The 22,991-nt window shown below is 37.3% G+C and overlaps 4 protein-coding genes across 4 annotated transcripts; 3 read left to right on the forward strand and 1 right to left on the reverse strand.

Moving 5' to 3' along the window:
* Positions 1-353: 353 nt before the first annotated feature.
* On the reverse strand, positions 354-1,712 carry LOC113750139. The gene has a single exon (XM_027294079.1). The coding sequence runs from the start codon at positions 1,596-1,598 to the stop codon at positions 513-515; it is 1,086 nt and encodes a 361-aa protein (XP_027149880.1). The 5' UTR covers positions 1,599-1,712; the 3' UTR covers positions 354-512.
* Positions 1,713-5,645: 3,933 nt separating this feature from the next.
* On the forward strand, positions 5,646-8,341 carry LOC113750212. The gene is made up of 2 exons (XM_027294188.1): positions 5,646-7,239; positions 8,069-8,341. The coding sequence occupies exons 1-2, from the start codon at positions 5,848-5,850 to the stop codon at positions 8,078-8,080; spliced, it is 1,404 nt and encodes a 467-aa protein (XP_027149989.1). The 5' UTR covers positions 5,646-5,847; the 3' UTR covers positions 8,081-8,341.
* Positions 8,342-9,936: 1,595 nt separating this feature from the next.
* On the forward strand, positions 9,937-13,526 carry LOC113749313 (probable beta-D-xylosidase 5). The gene is made up of 7 exons (XM_027293001.1): positions 9,937-10,395; positions 10,540-10,845; positions 10,965-11,134; positions 11,254-11,354; positions 11,867-12,208; positions 12,343-12,765; positions 12,892-13,526. The coding sequence occupies exons 1-7, from the start codon at positions 9,937-9,939 to the stop codon at positions 13,524-13,526; spliced, it is 2,436 nt and encodes an 811-aa protein (XP_027148802.1).
* A 2,452-nt stretch (positions 13,527-15,978) lies between these two features.
* On the forward strand, positions 15,979-19,789 carry LOC113749314 (beta-xylosidase/alpha-L-arabinofuranosidase 2-like). The gene is made up of 7 exons (XM_027293002.1): positions 15,979-16,440; positions 16,537-16,842; positions 16,941-17,110; positions 17,222-17,322; positions 18,175-18,516; positions 18,645-19,061; positions 19,170-19,789. The coding sequence occupies exons 1-7, from the start codon at positions 15,979-15,981 to the stop codon at positions 19,787-19,789; spliced, it is 2,418 nt and encodes an 805-aa protein (XP_027148803.1).
* Positions 19,790-22,991: the final 3,202 nt, after the last annotated feature.

Raw genomic sequence — 22,991 nt, forward strand, 5'->3', positions numbered from 1 at the left:
TCTAATCACCGATTTTGACATCTCTAGTCGCAAGCTTATGACTTTTAGCCACATTAAGAGAGAAAGATTAATAACAAATCTTGATTATCTAGCAAAGGCTTTTCGGTGCTTAAATAAACTTTTTTGCTGACATTCTTGATCTCCTCGAAAACAACTCCCAAGCCCAAAAATACATACATAGACAAAAAGGAAAAGGGAATCAAAATCAAATAAGAAAAAAAAAGACCAAAATATTCTCTGGGAAATTGAAGAAAGAGAAGTGTAAAAAGAATGGAAAAGGAGAAAGAATTCGAAAAACAAGCATCTTAGTACACTTCACATGATATATTTATATACTTGTATAGCATCCCAAAGAAGACCTTCCATCTCAAAGGTCGACAAAGCTGATTTTGTATGGCAATATTTGCATTTTTATACATGCTATGTTATCTGATACTACCTCACAGCACTACATATGTTTAGATTAGTTTGATGATCAGCTTCAAACATTTAGATTGTTTACAGAATGCAACTCAAACATTTGAACCAGATTCAGAGTGAAACCTCCACACAAACACGTAGTCCTTGGACTCACAAGCCAACCTTGTAGCTTCACAGAAAGCATTCGCCACTTTTTTCTTGCCATCTTTCCCCCACTCAATCCTCACCCAAGAAGTGAAACCATTTAACGTCTTTGGTAAGCCAGAATTCACAAAATCAAGCACCACCTCCCCACCAATCCTCCTGCATGCACCTCCTCCGCCACCGCCAGATGGCGTGAAATCAAGCCAAGGACACTCCGGTTGCCCCACCATTTCATTATAGGCCGCATTTGTCAGCCGGACTCTATTCTTCGAGTCCGAAACGATCGCAGGCAAAACCTCAGATTCCACTTCTTTCTCCACTTCTTCCGCCCTCTTAACAATTTGTTTACCTGCATTTGGAGCCAAAGGATCTTCAGAGATGCGTCCCACACTAATGCTGGAGGCGACAGGCCTGATGGCCTGAGGTGCAATAACAGCAAATTTGGTGGTGGAGGCACCAGACGCACCCAACTGGGGCATGAAATCCACCTCTTCAGGGGAATCAGCCGCCTTGTTCAAATCTATCACCCCTTGATTATCACCACCAACAACCCTGGCTGGGAGAGAAAGTGGTGCGGTGCATGGCAAAAGCGGGAGCGAGACAGCGTTGGATGGGGTGGTCACAGGAGTGTCCAACCCGCATTTGAGGGGGACAAGGTTTGGAATCAGGGGAAGCTGGGGAAGCCCACATGGGTTATGGATAAAACCTTGTAAAGCTAAGGTTTTGGCAGGGGAAGGTGATGCCTGATAAGAAGGAGAAAGGACCTGAAGACAAGTCCTCGTTCTTTTCATGAAAGGTGGTGCAAAGGCAGTTCTACCTCTCTTTCTTGTCCTTGTAGGCCTCGCCTGCAAATGAGCCCAAACATTCATCAGGTAAGGAGACCTCCTGATGCCCTCAGGGAAGGAAGAATTGATATCTGCCCCATTATTGGGGCAGTTGGCTGCTGAGGATTCAGGCTTTGGAGCAATAGGCCTATACCTGGCCATTATCTCAGCAGTTTTTCCTGTGTTATAAGGGTTCAGGGTTTGCATCATCTTGACAAAAATTTTGATGTTGAATCTGACTTTGACCCAAAATTTCAAGATGAGAAGAGAAGGGAGGAGAGAAGGGGAAGAGGAGGATGATCTGGTGCTGTGCTGCTGCTCTCGGTGAAAGCAGTGAAGTGGGTCTGGGTGGAAACTTGGACGTGAGTGGAGGAGAGAGGAGCTTGATTTAAGAGTGAAGGTAACCAATGAGAATTGGGCAACATAAAGTATTAGGAGACACTTGGAAGTGTACGGTGGGTACGTGTTTGAGAATACTTAGAGATAGGGACATGTGGGATTTCGAGGAGGTTTAAACTTACATGCATGCTTACACTTAAGAGGCTGCATCGGTTACACACTCAAAAACTCCAAGAGAGAAGATGGAGAGGGGAAGGGTGACTGTAGGCATATCGTTCATGTACCATGATAACTATTTTTTTTCTTCTTCTTGTCCTTTTGTGGTGGATCGATGGTAAATTTTGTTCTACACATTCAAACCTTGCAAGAAGCCATATACGAACTTAGCTAACAAAATCATCGACCAATTAATACAGGTTGTGGATGGGATAGGACATTGATGTTTAGTCCACTTATCCACTAATGGCTCGTTTGTTTCACAAAAGAAATTATGTTGGATTAGCATTCCTGCCAGAGTGGCTTTCATCGCTTGTTTGGCAATAATACGAGGGAGGGAATGTTTGGATATTCCAAAGACTCGACCTAACGTTTCGATTACTGAGAAACGAAACATTATTCGTTAATCAAAGCTGGTGTATATATAGATTATCATCAAGTGAAGAGTCTGTTTCTCTCTATTTTCAAGGAAAAAAAAAAGGACTTGAATTGTTATTCAATGCTAATGAAAGGTAATTTTTCTAAATTCTTTTAGAAGCTCCTTAATTAGATATTGGATACAAACAATTTAGAAGTCAAGAAAGAGAGAGAAATTTATACTTTTGCCCACTAGTTTGTTCAGAATTCTCAAGGTTACAAATAAGTACCGTAAGCCTTAATATGTCAGTATCAGAATCTTGTAGGGGGATGAATATTCCAATGTATATTTTGAGAAGATGAATGAACATCCACATTTATCATTTTATTAATTTCATAATAACTTGCACCAAAAAAGAAAAATCAACTAAATGTGGATAACAGAAACTCTGTAACCCAATTCTTCACAATCTCATAAACCAAACAAGCCTTAAAATCTTGGATGAGCTAATCTCATGTTCCAAATTTTCTTGTGTTTTTTCACTGCCCTGCTTTTTGGGTCTTGAAGATGGCTACCGGCGTCTATCTGTCACAAGTTCACCAGTTTGTTTACACAACAATAAATATTTGTTTTGACACACATAACTGATGTGATGAGATAAAAAGAGGCCGAGAAAAAGAGTTGAGGAGGCTGTTACTAATTGTCCAGCGGTGGCCTTTTGTCTCATCGCACCGAAGGAAAAGCTCCTTTGTTACCGTAACGCGTGTGCTGTTGGATGCCGTGCATGGTTTACACCTATCGGCCATCAGTGACTTGTTTTGAGCAGGCCTTCCAAGTTTACAATTTTATCCTTCTCAAATATCTGGCGTTAATATGTTACGGCCTGGATCTTATTTACACGCTAATTTTTGGATCTAATGTTTGATTTTCTCTAGTCCTAATGCAATTTACACTTGAAAGGGGTAATTCTATAATTTTAACACAAATTGGATTGTAAATAGGATTTTGACCTGTAGCGTTCACCTTTTATTATCCCCAAAAATGAATTTTTGAAGGTAAATTATAGGGGTAAAATACTAATAACCCCCCGTAGTTTCATTTATTGCCACACAACCCTCATAATGTTTCAACATATCCACTTCACCTTTCTATGGTTTCATGTAAACTGGAAATTTAATGGAATGGTCTATGTAACGTTATTAGTTGAAATACCAATAGTGCTCTTACTTAAATGATAAATCAAATCTTGACTTAGCACCTTCTACAAAATCATAAGGGGATTACATAGATAATTGTAAAAATCACAGGAGGTAAAATGGATATTTATGCAAATTATAGGGGAATTAAGTGGTTATTATGATTTAATCAGATGCACCTTTAGAGTGTGCGTGGTCTAATTGCTCGTAGCTGATTATGTATTCCGTCCATTTTTCACTTACATTATAACGGGATTATGTGGCTATTTTTAAATCTTAGGGGAGTCAGTTTGGTATTATGCAAAACCATAGAAAGGTTATACGTAATTTGTACAAAATTATATGGATTAATTTTGTGAGCATTGAACAATGTATCATTAGCACCCTAATACGTATATAAGAAAACGAAATTTAAATTTAAATAATATACATTCAAAAGTACTAATTTATACGCTGTTAATGTATACAAGGTTAATCCAAATCATGCTGCCACAGACAGCGCACATAGTTTGTTTCTACAGCAACTTTTGTTTAATTTTTACGAGATTATCAGTTTTTAAGTCTGAATTGTATGTGGACTTAGAAATTGACATTTTATGCAAACCTCGTTGTAGAAACAAAATTTGGACTGTGGGATGAAGCCATTGACGCAGCCATTTCTGTAACTCTTGTAATGGCTTTACCTTGGAAAGGATGATGGAAAATGGGCAGGGCTAATGGTAATGGGGTTGGGATTCTACTGCATGCATTCGATTGGAGGAAGATGATTGAACATCGCAAACAAGAGCTACGCGTGGAACGTGACTAAGAGCGCTGATCAAAAGGCCAATCTGAAGTGAGCCTCGCTTTAATAACCAATGCCAGTTTAGCATTTTAAGAATATTACAGGCAATTTTCTCTTACAATCAAGAAATAGATTCAACGTACCCAGTTAGAACGGATTGGTAAAATTAAATGTGCTATTGACAGTGCTAGAGAAATCAGAAATGTTAACAAGGTCATTGCAGTATTGTAGTAGATCAAACTGAATTACCTTTCTTAACATACATATAAATGCAATTCTTGAATAGTACAATTCGGTTAGTGCCTCGGAGGATGTAAAACAAAGAGAGAATATTGCAGGTTCAACTTCGCATTCTTCTTGTAATACCCCTAACTAATGTTCTTTTTATTTGTCAATAAGCGCTTCGCACTTGATCTACCTATCTGGATACATTAAAAAGTCATCCTAAAATTCTGTTATTTTATTACCATTTTTTAGAGATGGAATTCAATCTGTCTTGACGTTGCTTTCTACCATAAGTTGCCTGCTAAAAAAAGGTGGTTTCTACCCCCCAAAAAAAAAAAAAAAAATTTGGTGAAGCTACTTGATGAGTCGAGAACTAATTCTAGAGGGTGTATTAAACAGTCCAAGAAGGGTATTACAGGGATGAGTTGGTTGATCAATATATCATTACGAAGGATGTACAATCAGAAAATGTCCACTGGACCTTATACCTGACGAGTTAGCTGTTGCAGGCATTGCAAAGGGACCAATCTTAAACACCAACAAATGCAGAAAGTGGAAAGGATCAGCATTAAACACCAACAAATGCAGAAAGTGAATTTACTCAAGTTTTATTGCAGTTCCAGCTCCGTATTGGAAGTTCCAAAAACACCCTCCTTTGATTGCTATTTTTAAGAGTTTTGTTAAAAATGTATTGTAATGATTTGATGTATGTAAAATAAAAATGTGATTGAAAAATATGTTCACAACGAATATTGCGATTTTTCTGCGAAAACTCGCAATTCAAAGGCTTTTATTAGAGGCACGCTTGATTTTCAATGGTGGCTCTACTGTAGAGAAACTTCATTGAAACCCAAAAGTTGGCCCAAACTGGAAGTCTTGAAAACCTTTTTGACAATAAAAAAAAGGGTCTTGAAAACCCAATAGTTAAATTGAACCCAAAAGTCTTAAGAACCCAAAATTTAGTTGTGAGTTCTCTCAAGCCCAACTCTTGAGTCGCATAGTCGTCGCTGGAATTCGAGTCAACTCGGGTTGGGACTTGGGAGAGACTGGTGGACCTTACTTGCAATTGTTTATTTCCAAAGGAAAACCGTCTTTTTGCTTTTTCAGTTTTTAACTTTTTATTGATTGTCATCTTTATTGCTTTTTTCGCTTTTCCTCTTTTTCCTCTCAGCTCAGAGCAATATCCCAGCTGAGGTACGTAGTAGTTCAACCGTATTACTAGGGCTCTTCTGCAACAAATCATGTTTGTTTTTCGACTCAGTTCAAAGGATATTCAATTAAATATACTGGATTCGTCGCCGGCAGCCATGGAGTTCTTTGTGTTGTTTGTGCGATTTTTGGATGATTGAGAATTCCCAGATGGAGGTCGTCGGTGCCGCCACCACTGAAGAAGAAGAGGAGATCAGGAGGAAAAAGTACCCATCATTGCCTTCTAACTACGTCTCCCTGACCCAGCTCCAAGAGCGATGGCTTCAGCAGCAGCAGCAGCAAAAGCAAGAACAGGAAAAGAAAGAGCATCAACAAGGGAAAACAACAACAACATCATCATCCCAGAATCAACAACGACCGGAAAAGCTGAAGGAAGAGTTTGATGGACAGAGGAGCAAAAATGGAGAGCGAAGAATTGAGGGTAAAAGGGAGATTTATGTGCCTCGGAGGCGCGTATTAGGGGATGGAAATCGTCCGGGAGGAATTGGGGCCGAGGATAGGGAGTCGAAACGGGGAGCTTTTTTGAGGGTTGAAAGAGCTGATAGCAGAGTAATGGAGAACAGAATTAAGGGGAAGCAAAAGACGTACTACAACCGGGGTAAGTCCAAGATGAGGATGATGGCTGGGGCCCCAACTGGAAGAGAACACGAAAATATGAGAAATTCCGGCGGAGAAAATGGTCGATGGAAAGATGAGGGGTCTAATTGGGGAGAATTGCAGAGAAATGATACCACCGGGGATGATAGAAGGGCCGACGAAAACTTGGGTGTGCGCCCCCTAGAGGCAGTGGATGAGGAAAACAGGGGAAAACAAGTGAATGTCGTCAGTATAGGTGGCGAGAAATGCATTGATCACGAGGCGTTTGGGGGAGGAGTTTGCAGGAGAAATGGTGATGATGATTGCGGAATGGGAGGAAGTTTAAGTCGGTGTATGGTGGAAATGCCGCCGGAAAATGATGAGCATAAGGAGGAAGTTCCTGTACATTTGTTAACTGCTGATGATCAAGCTCCAGGAATCGCCCAAGCAGCAAATGTGAGTATGGTGGAGGTGCTGCCAGAAAATGTGGTACAGGAGGGTGTTTTAGTTGGTAATGGGAGCAAACACAGTCAAGGGAGGTTTAGAGGTCATTATCGGGGAAATTTCCATAATAATAGGAAAGAAGGAGTTTCTGAGGAGGGTAGTAAGGTACAATTGGGACAGGGAAAAGATAAGGAGGTAGAGGAGAAAGCTTTGTGTGGTAAAAGCGAATGGAATGGTGACCAGATTCAGAGGGGGAGGACTAGAAGAGGGATTCAAGAAGGATGTGCATATAAGGAGAGGGTTTCAAATAATTTGAGGCCAAATATTAGAAGAGACTTTAAGGCTTTGTCACTAAATGACAACAGAGAGGGAAACTTGACAGCAACCAAGTGGCTACGTGGTGGGCGGTCGGGGAGATGTAGAGAGTCAAGAGATGGTGGTCTTGTTTGGATGCCAAAAGGGGGAACCTCTGGAAAGCTATGCAGCTCAAATGGGACAACTCAGGTGATTTCCTGTTTGGGTTTTTCATGCTGGATTACTTGTGTTTTTCATCTTTTAAGTTTCGATTGCATGGCCTTGATGAGGATAGAGATTTGGGAGAAATTTAATTGAAATAATGGGCCACTAATCGTGCTAGAGATATTAGAAATTTTAACTTTAACAAGGTCTTTGCGGTATCTTATTGATGTGGTAGTAGTTCAAGCTGAATTTCATTCCTTTACACATGCATATAGTCTATAGATGCTATTGTTGGTTCATGTTACGAGTCAGTGAGTGCCTCAGGAGAAAGTAAAACAGAGGAGAACGTTGTCCTACATTCTTGTTTCAATATCCTATCTAATTTTCCGTTTTGACCATAAGCCTGTTCTTGCTTGATCTATTTATCTGGTTACCTTACAAAGTTCATCTGGAAGTTCTGTTAGATTGTTACCGTGGTTGGAATTCACCATGGCTTGCCTTGTCTTTTTAGCATAAGTTATCTTGTTCCGAGTGATCCTGCAGTCATAAGTAATGTTTGCCTTTATTTTGGTGATCCGATAACTGCTTCAAATGCCATAGATACCCCACGAAATGTCAGCTTAGCACAGAGCTGGTGTATCCAGTTTAGCCTGACTTGTCTTATGTCTACCTCATTGCATCCCGGAAACAGGGCCTCTCACTTTGTTATCTTTCAATAAAGCGTAAGGTCTAGTGCTCATCTATGGGAGTTAATGGTCTTTTTGAACTGATATATATTTGGAATTCCATGCTAAAGAGTATTTTCTGTGGGGTCTGATTATACAAGGAATTTCCATGTTTTGCATCTCTGACTAACCACCTTCCTTGTAATCAGGTTCATCGATGAAGTCTGGAAGCAAAACCAATTAATACTCCAAGTTGAAAAACGGACTTTGGAGAGACCATTAAGAAGCTTTTATTGTAGTTACTCGACAACCAATTGACATATTGCATATTCTGGAGTGAAAAACATCGTGCGAAATTGATTCAGAAGACGTTATCTATTTTTAGCATCGCATGTTGATGCTTTGTATTTAGGCATCTTGTATAATATTGATTCAGGTTTGGACAGTAGATTGGCAATGTGAGGTGTCAAGTTTTCTCCTAATTTCATATGGCTAAGGGTTGATTCCAAGAGGTATTTAGACCATTGATTTCTTTTTATTCCTTTTGAAATACCACCGAATTAGCTTCAACACAAGCACAGTCGTATTATCCTTAGCAGAAGATGTGGATATAAACACAAGCGCAATTGTATTATCAAGGAACACTTGCCAAGATTATAAAGAGTGAGACAGGATGTGAGACAAGGTATGAGACAGAAGATCTATTGCGAATTAAAACGGCAAGTTTAGTATTCACTTATGTTGGGCCTATTGAGGTGGCAGTACTTGTCTAGGAGAAAATGGTACTTGAAAACAAAATGGCTAATTGGTGTTGCACTCGTACAATGCTATAATTAGTGTGTACTTCTAATCATTTATTAATGTTAATATCTACACCACTAATCCATAACAACTCAAATTATGAGCATCCAATTGTTAGCCCCTCCATTCCCATACAAAATTACATATTCTTGACTTTGGATGCTAATTAACTTTCTATGTTAATCTGCTCATCTAGTCTTTCATTCTCATGAATGCTAATTGCAAATAATCATCACCTACAAAATGATTTCTGTCATGGTTTCATCGCAAGTCACAGTTGCTGCTCATAATTCACTTGAAAACAAAATGGCTCGTGTTTGTCCAAGATATTCATTCGTCTTTTGCAATGAAAATGTCAGAGGTCATAAATATTGTGAGTTGTTGTTTAAGCGGAAAAAATTGCAATTTAAACTCAGCAGGACTTCGGCAAGAGGATATTTCAACTTTGGAGAATTTTCCATTGAAAAAAGAAAGCTTTTTCTTGAAGTTTGTTGTTTCATATGTATGGCAGAGAAGGACTTATCAATAAAGCATTTCCATTGCTATTGAGTTAGCCGTGAAAATTTTTGCAGGGTCCTTGTTCCACTGGACCAACGAACCCGATAAAGGAAAACTGATATTGACCACAAATTAAAGGAATTATGCAGACTGCTAATCTTATTAACTAAGATTGAAGATGTGTCACATTCTCAATCCAAATAATTAGTACTAGGTTTTTCCCCGTTGACTGAGTCTACAAGATTTGAGATAAGATATCGTTGAGAATCCCATCGTTTGCTTCAGCGACATACTAACCGTCAACAACACTATCTGATTTATACCAGATTGATTATCAATATTTTATCTAAATCCAGATATGATAATATTTTTCAGAATTTAGGTACACAATCATGCATGCAAAGGATATCCAGTTATCACACCTATTGATCAGCACAACACTTGACCGATTAGCCTAGGAAATTCCTCCAAGAATCCTAATTACGTAATCTAATACAACCTAATATTTTGAATTGGTTTTGTTAACCACAAGTTTCATGATTTAATTATTATATTCATCGTGATATTATTATAGATACTGGTAAAAATAGTGATATTATTCTAGACACTGGTAAAAAATACGTGAGATATCCTATACCAGAATTAGTTTAACCCTCCCATCCATTTCTGGATATCCTAGACGAGAATTAGTTTAACCCTCCCATCCACTTGTATTTAAAGGAGCATCGTCTATGTCATCATAGATAGGTAGCCTGAGTTCATCTGATACAGTGAAAAAATGGAAAAGCTTTGCTTCATCATTCTTTCAATATTCACTCTATGCTCTGTTGCTCCTGTTGCTGCTACAGCTAGAATGTTATATGTCAATGATACGGGGATACCAGTAACCCAGGTATACAAGTATGCTTGTCATCCACAAAGATTTAAAGACCTTGGCTTGAATATCGAGCATTTCACCTACTGTGATAAATCACTTTCTTATGAAGTAAGGGCGAAAGACATCATAGATAGGTTGTCATTGGAGGAGAAAGTGGAGCAGCTTGGTAATAGAGCTTCTGGAGTCCCCCGAATTGGGCTACCGGCCTACGATTGGTGGTCCGAGGCATTGCATGGTGTCTCCGACGTTGGCACCAATACAACCTTCTTCAATGACAATATCCCTGGTGCAACGAGTTTCCCCACCCCGATTACCTTGGCTGCATCTTTCAACAAGTCGCTTTGGAAAGCTGTTGGCCAGGTGCATTTTGGTCTTGAATAAATCAATAGATAACTAATGAATAATTGTACTTCACTATAAAAGCACAGTAATTCATTTTGCAGATTTTCTTTCTTTCGAAAATTTCATAATACTTTTGATGTACTAAATTAAGTTGCATTACAGGCTGTCTCTACGGAAGCAAGAGCCATGAACAATTTTGGTCAGTCTGGGAAATCATTCTGGAGTCCAAATATCAATGTTGTGAGGGATCCTCGTTGGGGAAGAGCTTTGGAGACACCTGGGGAAGATCCTTTTGTGGTTGGGACATATGCCTCCAACTACGTGAGAGGATTGCAAGATGTTGAGGGCACTGAAAACACTACAGATTTGAATTCTAGACCCCTCAAAGTTGCATCGTGCTGTAAACACTACGCAGCATATGATGTTGACAATTGGTATGGAGTTGTACGTGAAACATTTGATGCAGAGGTAAATTGTAAACAACATAGAAATTTTGGACATCGATATGTACTCCATGTATATATACTTTATAGAACGTAACTAGTTGCTTATTGTTTGTTTGTTGATGTGTTATTTTGACTTGCAAGGTGAGAGAGCAGGATATGATTGAAACGTTTGTGAGGCCATTTGAAATGTGTGTTAAAGACGGCGATGTTTCTAGTGTTATGTGCTCTTACAATCGAATCAATGGCATTCCTGCTTGTGCAGATCACAGACTTCTACATGACACCATTAGAGGAGAGTGGGATCTTCATGGGTATTAATTCAACATCACAAACTTTGTGTTTCAGCCTTAACAAACATGATTTTGGTTTTTATGATATCTGCAATGACAATTATCAAGACTGACTACTGATTTTTCTCTTTATTTTTCAGGTATATTGTTTCCGATTGTGATTCTATCGATGTAATGGTCAACAGGCACCATTTTCTCAATGATGCGCCAGAGGACGCCATGGCTCAAGTTCTAAAAGCTGGTTGGTCTAGTGTTGCTTTACTTTTGTGCTCTTTTATTACCATTTACTCCATTATTCTACCTTCTTGTTTAATTATCCCATCTAATTATCCTTTCCTTTCATCGCATTTTAGTTAAGATATAAATAAGGCAGAAACTACTACTAACTGAAAAATGGATTGACATACATAACTTAGTTCTCATGATTAAAAATGTAAAGAATGTAGGATGAGATCTAGATTGACATAGACATGTTTCATTAACATCCACAAAAGATTTTGTTTATTTTATTGCTCTTTTCTTGATACTTTGTAAATATGCCTAAAAATTGTATTAACATTGTGTACAGCTCCAATTTTGAAACGTTGTAATAGTGTTGTGTGAAGAATTGTAAGTCCTATGTAAGATTGTTCTATTCACATTTTTCAGTGCCATCTAATATTCTTGTTTTAATAATTTCAAGTCCCATTTTATTTTTTTGGCTTTTTTTGTGAGTAATTAACATTTTTCTTTCTGTTTTTGTTGTCATTTCAGGTTTGGATTTGGATTGTGGAGAATATTATACCAAGTATGGTGCCAATGCAGTAAACCAAGGAAAAGTTAGGGAAGCAGACATAGACAAAGTCTTGAAAAACCTCTACATCGTCCTTTTCAGGCTTGGACACTTTGATGGCAGTCCACAGTTTGAAAAGCTGGGCAAGGATGACATTTGCTCTCAAAGCCACATTGATTTAGCCATTGAAGCTGCCAGCGAAGGAGTGGTTCTACTCAAGAATGATAACAATACTTTGCCATTGGATGCTCAGAAAGTTAAAAAAGTTGCCGTGGTTGGGCCACACGCCAACGCCACTAAAGTTATGATTGGCAATTATGCTGGTAATTGTTGAAATACAAACAAAATCAAGCATTGTTATTTTTTTATTTTCTTAATTTGCATAGAGATTGATTTTTTTTTCCCTACAAATGCTTTCTTAATTTGCATAATTTTGTTGATTTGTGTTTGTGTGTAGGTATACCATGCAAATATACCACCCCACTGGATGCATTCAGACAAGCTTATGGGAATGATAATGTGTACTATGCACCAGGCTGTCCAGATGTTGCTTGTAGAGATTATAGTTTGGTTTTCCCAGCAGTCCAAGCATCTAAAAAAGCGGATGCTGTCATCATTGTTGCTGGAATAGATACCTCAGTTGAGGCTGAGAGCCTTGATAGGGAAAATCTTCTACTACCTGGTTATCAATATGAATTAATAGATCAAATTTCAAGGCAATCCACCACTCCTATTATTCTGGTAATCCTATCTGCCGGTGGTGTTGACATTTCTATCTCCAAAAATAATTTAAGAGTTAGTGCCATCCTTTGGGCTGGATATCCTGGAGAAAAAGGTGGCCAGGGCATTGCAGATGTTATACTTGGGAAATACAATGCTGGTACGCCTGTTTTTTTTTTCCTTCTAAAATGCTAATACTTTTTTTTTGTTTATCATGATATGAAACATCATTAAGCCAAAAGTCGAATCTTATCTTACTAATACAATTTGCAATTTTTATTTGTAGCTGGAAGATTGCCCCTTACATGGTTTGAGAACGATTATGTCAACCAGATACCAATGACATCAATGCCATTGAGGCCAGTAAAGGAATTGAATTATCCGGGTAGAACCTACAAGTTTTACAGTGGCTCAACTGTGTATCCATTCGGGCATGGGCTGAGTTATACCACATTTAAGCATTCCGTGGTAACAACAACGAGATCATTGTCCATCAAGCTGAACAAGTTTCAATTTTGCCGTGACCTCAATTACACTGATGGTGCTAAAGCGCCTGCATGCCCCGGAGTTTTGATTGATGATATCAACTCTGACAATCTAAATATTGAGTTTGAGGTTAAGGTAGCAAATGTTGGGGAAAGGGATAGTAGTGAGTCCCTCTTGATCTATTGGGTTCCTCCGCAAGCCATTGTTGATGCTCCCATCAAACAGTTGGTTGCATTCGAGAAAGTTTTTGTACCTGCCGGAGAAAGCGTAAAGGCTAAATTCAACTTGAACGCCGGCAAGAATTTGGGACTGATAGATTACAAAGGTTATAATATTTTGGCTTCTGGAGAGCATACCATTGTGATTGGAGAGAACGATGCTTCATTCCCTCTTCACATCGAGATCGAAGAATATGTGTTCAACCAGGAGGATTAGGAGTTTAATTTTTTTTTTTTTTTTGTTAGCAGCTTATTAGAGATGTTTAGGTAGCCATTGCTGTATTGCAATTATCTTTTAGTTAGGCTACTACTTTGGAATTGATTGCTTAGGGTGGTATTAATTGGTATTCCTTTTTCCATTGATATAAATAACATAGATGCTGATTCGTATTTGAGTTTATAAACGTTTGATATTCCAATTAATGTTCTAAAATTTTTGAACTTGTGACACAAAAAATTACCACACAAACTCCTGTAGTTGTACAATAACATATACTTACAAGCTCCGAGTTTAACCATGCATGAATGAAATCTTTGGTAGTTTTTTTGCCTGGCATAAATTGAGTTCTCAAGTACGTGCTGCAGCCATCGGGTTTTCAAATAAGTGTTTTAGCCCTTATAATCCCTCTATCTTTACCACCCTTCAAACACTAGTTATGAATTGATATGAGTGCAATAGTAATGAATTGATATGCATGCAGAATTCTCAATTCTCATGATTGAATAGTATGAAGATCGAGTTTATTGGATAAGTATCAATAGTTTGTAATTAAAAGAATTTATACCGTTGGCCTTGTTCCCTCCTGAGATTAAAAGCATAACTCAGTATTTCTATGAGAGCCAACAGATTCTGCTCTTGATAAGGTGGCTGATGATTGAATTATCTTAGCAAAAGATGAACATTAGACACTAAAGTTATGCCACACCAAAAAAAATTTGTTGAGACACTAAAGTTAGCAAAAGATTGATTTATCATGAGACACTAAAGTTATGCCACACCAAAAAAAAATAAAAATAAAAAGATTGGTTTCAGTTCTACAATTTCTTGAGGAATTCAGAATTAGAGGCACCAAGTGTTCATTTAAATTACTTATTCAGCCATGTTTGAGAAATTGATTAAACAAGTATGAGTTACTACATATTTGTAACAAAGAAAGACGGAAATTCGCTAGACCTATCATTTAGTTGTCTTCAAAGTTTGTTTCACTGTCATGTTCAGGGTTCATGTTAACTATCTACTAATTTAGAGTAATCGTCGGGAATTAATTTAATTTTTTTCCATTGCTGGTTTATAATTAGCTAGTTATCAATAAAACCAGGGCATCTGATCTGTAGTTTGGGTTAAATAGTCTTCTCCCTAAATTGTGTATCTTTTATTGACTAATGCTTTGGTTGTAGCTAGGAAGACATTTAGTTACATTCTCGATCGTAGAAATGTGCCATTCCCTTGTCATAGGTTTATTTATAATAAATCAACTTAAACAATTATTCGAGTCCTCTCCTTGATTGATTAGTTCTCTTTTATATAGTCTTATAGACATGTGATTTGTTCATTTGAGATGGTATTATTAACGAACTTTAAGAAACTGATTGATCATGGGATATCTTGGGATTATATCCTAGAACATTTTGGGCATCCATCAAATGTGGCACCAGTTAATAATGCGAAAAAAAATGACATCTACAAAATCAAAATTCATGTCGGAGGATCAAACGAAAGAAGAGACAATTAAAACTACAAAAGAGACAATCCAGCCTTAACTAAACACTGAAATGCCAAGTGAGGTACTAGTGCTATCACTAACAGACGGTAAAATGCAGAGAAAGATAATGCAACGAAACTTCAGAGGTGCATGGCAATTAGCAACCATCTTCCTGGGCTCATTCCTTGCTGTATCAACGACGTTGTATCTTTCCGATATACATGAAAAAAAATAGCAATCCTCTATTCCTCGTGTTGCAATCAACAAAGAGGAGATAAACTGAAGTTAAAAAGAAATAAAGCTAGCACAAAACTAAGTTGTGCATGCACTTTTTGTCAGGAAAATCAGCCGCTAAGTGAATGTATCCAAATGGGGTGTCAAAAAAAAAAAAAAAATGAGGAGGAGAGAAGGATAAAAAAAAAAACCAGATTAGAAGTCTTTGTGACACCAAAAAGAAAAAAAAAGACGTAAATGGACTGAGAATTAAAATTACAGCATTAGAAATGACTATCAACTGAAATTATATTAATTTGGAAATTTTTTGTACACGAGTTAATATGCTAAATAACTCAACAGACATGAGTGGGAAATGGTAACGGCTCTTTGTCATATAATAACAGCCGGATTTGGATATCCCAACTTCAGGATTTTGTAGTTTACGTAAAAGTATCTATAGAAACCAGTGTCACACTAGTATTAGGCTAATCATTTGGGTGATAAATCTCCCAAGTAGATTAATAATGTGAAGAGTAATCTATAATGAGATAATTATTCTGCGGTTAGACAGATAGATATATTTAGATATGCATATAAATCTTATTATTCACAGTATCTAACGAGAACTAAGATATGCATATGGATCTAATATCCAGATTAAGCTAACGACATTTGCATAATATCCTCCAGCTCTATCTTGCATGTCTATATCAAGGGGCTATTTGCAGTGGCGTTCAATTATCACTTACAATGGCAAGACTTCACTCCATTCTCTTTTTGTCAGTTCTCTGCTATGTTGCGACTGCCAAGAAAATTCTTTTGTCCACACCGAGAATGGATGATTCTCAGTCTTCCCATGTAACCCAGACCTACACCTACGTTTGCCATCCATCAAGATTTAACGACCTTGGCTTAAATATGGAATATTTTGGCTACTGCAATAAATCACTTCCATTTGAGGTTAGAGCCAAAGATTTGGTAGATAGATTGAGTTTGACTGAGAAGGTGGGGCAACTTGGAGACCAGGCCAATGGGGTGCCAAGGGTTGGTCTACCAAAATACTATTGGTGGTCCGAGGCATTACATGGTGTATCAGACTTCGGTGATACGGCAACCTTTTTCAATGCTACCATCCCTGGTGCAACAAGTTTTCCCACACCTATTTCCATGGTTTCATCCTTCAACGTCACTCTTTGGAAAACAATTGGCCAGGTAAATTAAGAGGGCATAAAAATTTTTTTTTTTGCCCTTTTTCGATTTGGACCATTTTTCACTAGTAAGTAATGAGGTTAAAAATTGCATTTGAAGGTTGTTTCTACCGAAGCAAGAGCAATGAATAACTTAGGTCAAGCTGGACTAACATATTGGAGTCCAAATATGAATGTTGTGAGAGATCCTCGATGGGGAAGAGCCCTGGAGACACCCGGAGAAGATCCATTTGTAGTCGGAACATACGCTTCTACATACGTGAGAGGGTTGCAAGATGTTGAGGGGACTGAAAACACCACAGATTTGAACTCTAGACCCCTCAAGGTTGCAGCATGTTGTAAACATTATGCAGCATATGATGTTGATAACTGGTTTGGAATTAAGCGCGAAGGCATTGATGTATCAGTAAGTTTTATAACAACTTAAAATTCTTTAGCTAAAATCCATTAGATTTTTGGGCATCATGTTGCTTATTTTAATTTTGTGTTTTATCTCTTCCGAAGGTGAGGGAGCAAGACATGCTGGAAACATTTGTGAAGCCATTTGAGATGTGCATCAATGACGGTGATGTTTCTAGTGTTATGTGCTCTTATAATCGCATCAACGGCATCCCTGCATGTGCAGATCGGAGACTTCTCCTTGACACCATAAGAAAGGAGTGGAATCTTCACGGGTATTGACCATCATAAGACCTGGAAATTGAATTTTTGTGACCATGGGTTTATATTATCTTCAATTAGGACAATCATAATTTACTTCTTTTCCTTCAAAAAAAAAAATTTAGGTACATCGTTTCTGATTGTGATTCTATTGAGGTAATGTACAAGAATCACAAATGGCTCAATGATACTCCTGAGGCGGCTGTTGCTCAGGCTTTGAAAGCAGGTTGGTAGTTGTAGCCTAATTTATACTTTTGTTATTTTAGCTGTATTTCAACTGTTTGTTCATTTACTCTTTCAATTTTGAAAATAAGTAGGGGTTGATGTGTTATTTTGGAAACAAGTAGAAACCAGTAACCAACGTATCCTAAAGCAGCTTACAGCTGTCGACAAGGAAGCAAGGAAAAAATGATGCAGAAAAATAAATCAAGTGATGTGAAAAAAGTCATCATCAATTCAATATGGTAAAGAAGACAGTCCCGCAAGGTAAAATGTGAAGGTTAGCAGTTTAGAAGTTTGAACATTGAAATTCAGGTAAAGAAGATTAGTGGGCTATATTTATTAAATTCATCAAGGATGAAAACAGCAACTGTTTAAAAAAAAAAGCAACTGCTTTTTCAGTTTTTGCAAGAAATCTGTGTAGTTTGGCGAAGAAGAATTTATCTCCTGAAAAAGAAACCAAACAGGAATGACCCATTTCCTTGATAATAGTACACTTTTTGCAGCACACCGGTTCCGTTTATGATTATCAAAACTGAAAAAAGGGAACAAAAAAAAAGAGGAAAAAGAAAAAGATTAACGTTGCTATTGATTGTCTGGTTTTTCTTTTGTTAATAATAGATTTCAAAATATTGAACAACAGTTCCGATAAATTAACGTTCTATACTTGATTAGAATCTACCCGAACACAAATTATAGCAGCGGAAATATGTTTTCTCTCCTATGTACGATAACTTTCTAGGCTTTTTATTTCATGTTTCCAAAAAAAAGGAATCTTTAAATGAACCCTTTTTCCCTGTTGATTTTTGTTGCCTCTTATTGGGCATTTTATTTATTTATTTATTTATTTTTACTTAAGGTTTGGATTTGGACTGTGGAGCGTACTATACAAAATATGGAGGCAATGCAGTAGTGCAAGGGAAAGTTAGGGAAGCAGATGTTGATAAAGCTTTAAAGAACCTCTACGTTGTCCTTATGAGAGTTGGCTTCTTTGATGGTAGTCCACAATTTGAAAGCCTTGGCAAGGCTGACATTTGTTCCGAAGGCCACCGTAATTTAGCCATTGAGGCTGCTAGGCAAGGAATGGTTCTACTTAAAAATGACGATGCAGTTCTGCCATTGAATGGACAAGACATTAAAAGCATTGCATTGGTTGGGCCACATGCTAATGTTACTACAACTATGATCGGCAATTATCATGGTACGTATGAAAGAAGTTAAAATGAAAAAATTTATAAATTTTATTTAATTTAAGACTTTTAATTTTTTTTTATTAAAAAAAAAATTGCATGTCTGATATATCTGCATGAAATTCTTTATGTTTTGCAGGTATTCCATGTGGATATACCAGTCCACTGGATGCGTTTAAACAAAGTATTGGGAATGTGTTATATGCAATCGACTGCGCTGATGTTTCATGCAACAATGGCAGCTCATTTTCTCCAGCAATACAAGCAGCTAAAGACGCGGATGCTACTGTCATCGTTGCAGGACTGGATTTAACAGTTGAGGCAGAGCAACTGGACAGAGAAGATCTTCTCCTACCTGGTAATCAAACTCAATTTATAAATCAAGTTGCATCGGCATCCAAAGGTCCGGTCGTCCTCGTGATCATATCAGCGGGTGGTGTTGATATTTCCTTTGCCAAAGCGAATCCAAACATCAAAGCAATTCTTTGGACTGGTTATCCTGGAGAGCAAGGTGGCCATGGCATTGCAGATGTCATCTTTGGAAAATATAACCCCGGTATATATATACCAAGTCCATTACACTCACTACAACACTTGGTTGTTTTGGTAATTCAATACTGATTTGCATAATTTTTTTTAATGCAATTAAAATCTCTTTTAATAGGTGGAAGGCTGCCCCTAACATGGTATGAGAAGGATTATGTGGATTTGATACCGATGACATCATTACAATTGAGGCCCCTCGACAGTTTAAACTATCCTGGCAGAACTTACAAGTTTTTCAATGGCTCTACTGTGTATCCATTTGGATATGGATTAAGTTATACAACGTTTGGGCTCAGCTTGACAGCTCCAAACATAGCATTCGATATCCCCCTGAATAAGTTTCAGAAATGTCGTGATCTCAATTACACAGAGGGTGCTTCCAAGCCCTCGTGCCCTGGAGTTTTGATTGACGATCTTGGTCACCAGTGCGACAGTTTGACTGTTGGTTTCGATGTCGAGGTAGCAAATGTTGGGGAAAAGGACGGTAGTGAGGTTGTATTCGTTTACTGGTCTCCGCCAAGAAGCATTGTTGATGCTCCTATCAAACAAATCATCGCATTTAGCAAAGTTTTTGTTGCAGCTGGGGAGAGCACAAGTACTCACTTCGATTTCAATGTTTGCAAGAGCTTGGAGCTGGTCGACTACAAAGGTTATAAGCTTTTGGCATCTGGAGTACACAAAATCATTGTGGGTAATAACGATGGATCATTCCAAGTCCCTATCAACTTCCAAACATGATATTTTAAGAGTTGTTTTAGTTACAACTCTTAGCTTTGGTTGTTTTGTAGATTCTTTAAATAATTGTTTAGGCTTTGCATAGAGTTCTATTTAGGATTGTTCCTAGATTGGTATTTGCTTTGGTAGGATTTGTTTTCGTCTTGGATTTCTAATGTTTAACACTTTCTTGTTTCATCAATTTAGTGCCTGGATTCAGTCTATATATATGTTTACCCTTTGTGAGAAAAACTGTAACCACTAGTACGCTAAGGGTCACCGAAATATGGTAATTGGATACATACCAGATGTGCTGCTACAAAACAAGGGCTCCATGCCAAATTTTTTGTAAGTTTTGGTAGTAACAGGAATGGTAGAATTTTCTGAAAAATCCTGAATACCTTTTTTGACCTTTTTCTTTGTCTCAAATAAAATGCTGCTCTAAAATTTTTCTAAAGCAACTAAAAGGCATTTTGTTTCTTTCTTCATTTTTCCTTTTTTTTTTTTCCTTTTTGGGGTTTGGTTGAAAAAAGAAATGGTGTTGTGGGAGTTTACTAAACAAACCCTTTTAGTCTCCATGGATATTCATGCAAACTCTTCATGGACTGCTCTGTCCCTGTAATTTCCCTCCAGCTTGGATGCGTAGTGTTTTTTTTTTTTTTTGTTCTTATCTCATCCCCATTTTGAGCAGAAGAATGCTTAACCAAGAAGAATTCGTGCTAGACAGGCAAAATTTGAGTGCGGGGATCTCAATTACATACTTGAAAATTGTCCTTTCAGTTTTAGTCATACTTGTCTATTTGGTATTCATTTCGAACCGGTTTTTCATGTCTTCTTCTTCCTTTTTTTTTTTTTTTTTTGGATTAATAGCAGAGGCAGAAATGGTTTACGTAAGAACGATGTGCCACTTTGCAATTATAATTTCTGATGGATTTCAGTCAAGACTTTTTTTCAAGATGCTTTGTACTCTAGCGCTACTAAGTCATCGCAAGTTGCCCTATGATTCACACGGTGCTAATGACATTCTGCACAGATAAACAGCTGCATTGGGAAAAGGATTTTTCTAATTAATACTTAATGGGCACTCGTTAAGGCTGTTAAATTATATTTAATCTACCGTATAGACTAATAATTATTACATTTTCATGCACTTTTCTTAATTAACTTGATATTTTTCAAAAGTTTAACACCTAAATTATGTCTTAAGGAGCGTCCCAACATAAAATACTAGTAGTAAAATATCGTGTACTGGTGCAAAGTAAATGCATCTTTTCTCTACTTTTCATTGATGATGGGTGAGCAATTGGCTAATTGTAGAAGGATTTGTACCTTGCCTTTTTTTTTTTTAACCTTCCCTCCTTGACACTCTTATTACTCTCATTTGTCAAGTTCAGAATTCGAATTATGAAGAATTAGAAGAAGTTTAAACGTTCTTCTCTGGCTATTGGGCCAATCTCACTGGTTTACTTAAGTTGATTATTGCAAAGTGCCAAAACAAAACGTCAATTACAAAGTGAAAAGTAGATATTGTGTGTGGAACAGCTGTTTGAATCATTTTTTTTTTTTGGCTAATGTCGTCACTCTCTAACCATATGTGTGCCATACTTTTGATCATAAACATCGATTCTTATGTATATAAAAATAAAACCAAATTCTTATCTTCTCCGTCAAGATTTTGGTTTTGTCAAAAAGACTTGAGCTTAAAAGAGTCTTAAAGCCTCTACCCATCCGTGGGAAAGGCAAATTTTAATGTCAATCAAAATGCCTCACTAATTTCCAGGCATTTAGCCCTTAATTGGTTGAGAATGATGCTGATTCATGGCATGGAAGGTTCCTCAGCAGTCGAAAATTTACTACATCAAGTTACGAATCTGGATCGGTGAGACAAATTTGTTTGGTCATCATCATTGATTATTTTTTACAATCCATTTCATCTTATTACTTAATCCAACTCTCTCGCCCAAGTTCCTTGAATTTGCTTTATGGGAATTTATGTCGTAACTGCAAAGCAACGGCGTACTTTCGGTTTTTTTTAGGCTCCTTGCACCATTATTAGCTACTTTTTCTTGTCTTAGTTTTCTTTCTTCGGGAAAAGTCGGGTTCCATGGACAATTTCGCCATCAACTGAGCTGCTCGAAAAACTCAAACATGGACCACTCGTTATGAGGCCCATTTGGCAACAATGATCCGTTCGTAAGATGGGACACGTCAAAGTCAACCTCCCCAATATATATACACTGAGAGTGTCACCGTTAGATTCATAATATAATGTAAAAATTAAATTTTAAATTTAAATTTTATATAATTATCACACATTCAACGCTGATTGTGTATACACTGTTAATATTAAAAAATTAATCTTTTCTTCTTATTTTTTTCCCTTATTTTCTCTTTTTGATTGAAGGGACATGGTGGAGTACTTTATTTCAAGATAGAAAATTTGGCTTTATTTTTTTTTTTCTTGTTTTGTTTTTGCAAGATAGAAAATTTTGAAAAGACGGGAGGTTGATCTCATTTCGAGGCCGATCCATTGCATCGGCGCAATGAACGACTTATAGTAGTGGTGATTCTATAAATATCCATCTTCTTATTTTGTTTTCCCAAAATCTATATAACCTTCCCTTCTTGATTTTGGTATAATCAAAAGAAAAACTCCTACTTTTGACCTCCTTTTTCCTATTCATGTGTCGACTTAAATGCTAAATATTTGGTGGGGGACAGAAAACAATACCATGTATGGTATGGTATAGAAGCGAACCACTTTATGTTCTTCTTTTTTCATAGATACTTGAAAAGGAAAGTGCTCAACCGAAGAATCAAAAGGACAAACAAATGCAATTCCTCGTATTGGTAGAGCTAAACCATTTATATTACCTATTTCTAATCTTCCCAAAATCGTTGCACGTTCATGTTCATTTTTCACTTCAAATTTAAAGGCCTAAAAAAATTCATTTATTTTTCTCAAAAGTTTCCCACCATAGTAACATTTTCTTTGCATCCATACGCGTAAATGCAAGTAGTTATGAGCATCTATCATCACCAGCTTTCTAAAAGTAAGTTGATGGAAAAGCAAAATGCTTGATGACGTTCTATACTGTTTTTCCATTCGCAGCATATACCCATGACGAAAGGAATCCATTTTCTTTTTTAAACTTTAGGAATGCCAATCTGGAGGCTAGATTGCTATATTCCAATGCTTACGCAATTTTCCAATACCATTTTGTGG

Source organism: Coffea eugenioides, chromosome 10 (assembly GCF_003713205.1).
Source record: "Coffea eugenioides isolate CCC68of chromosome 10, Ceug_1.0, whole genome shotgun sequence".
Lineage (NCBI taxonomy): Eukaryota > Viridiplantae > Streptophyta > Magnoliopsida > Gentianales > Rubiaceae > Coffea > Coffea eugenioides.

Bases quoted from the DNA above. Each gene is read 5' to 3' on its own strand.
- LOC113750212 (XM_027294188.1), top strand. From the start codon at position 5,848: ATGATTGAGAATTCCCAGATGGAGGTCGTCGGTGCCGCCACCACTGAA.
- LOC113749313 (XM_027293001.1), top strand. From the start codon at position 9,937: ATGGAAAAGCTTTGCTTCATCATTCTTTCAATATTCACTCTATGCTCT. The intron at 10,846-10,964 runs GTAAATTGTAAA...TTGACTTGCAAG, and splicing joins GTGAAACATTTGATGCAGAG to GTGAGAGAGCAGGATATGAT. The intron at 12,209-12,342 runs GTAATTGTTGAA...GTTTGTGTGTAG, and splicing joins TATGATTGGCAATTATGCTG to GTATACCATGCAAATATACC.
- LOC113749314 (XM_027293002.1), top strand. From the start codon at position 15,979: ATGGCAAGACTTCACTCCATTCTCTTTTTGTCAGTTCTCTGCTATGTT. The intron at 16,843-16,940 runs GTAAGTTTTATA...TCTCTTCCGAAG, and splicing joins GCGAAGGCATTGATGTATCA to GTGAGGGAGCAAGACATGCT. The intron at 17,111-17,221 runs GTATTGACCATC...AAAAAAATTTAG, and splicing joins AAGGAGTGGAATCTTCACGG to GTACATCGTTTCTGATTGTG.
- LOC113750139 (XM_027294079.1), bottom strand. From the start codon at position 1,598: ATGATGCAAACCCTGAACCCTTATAACACAGGAAAAACTGCTGAGATA.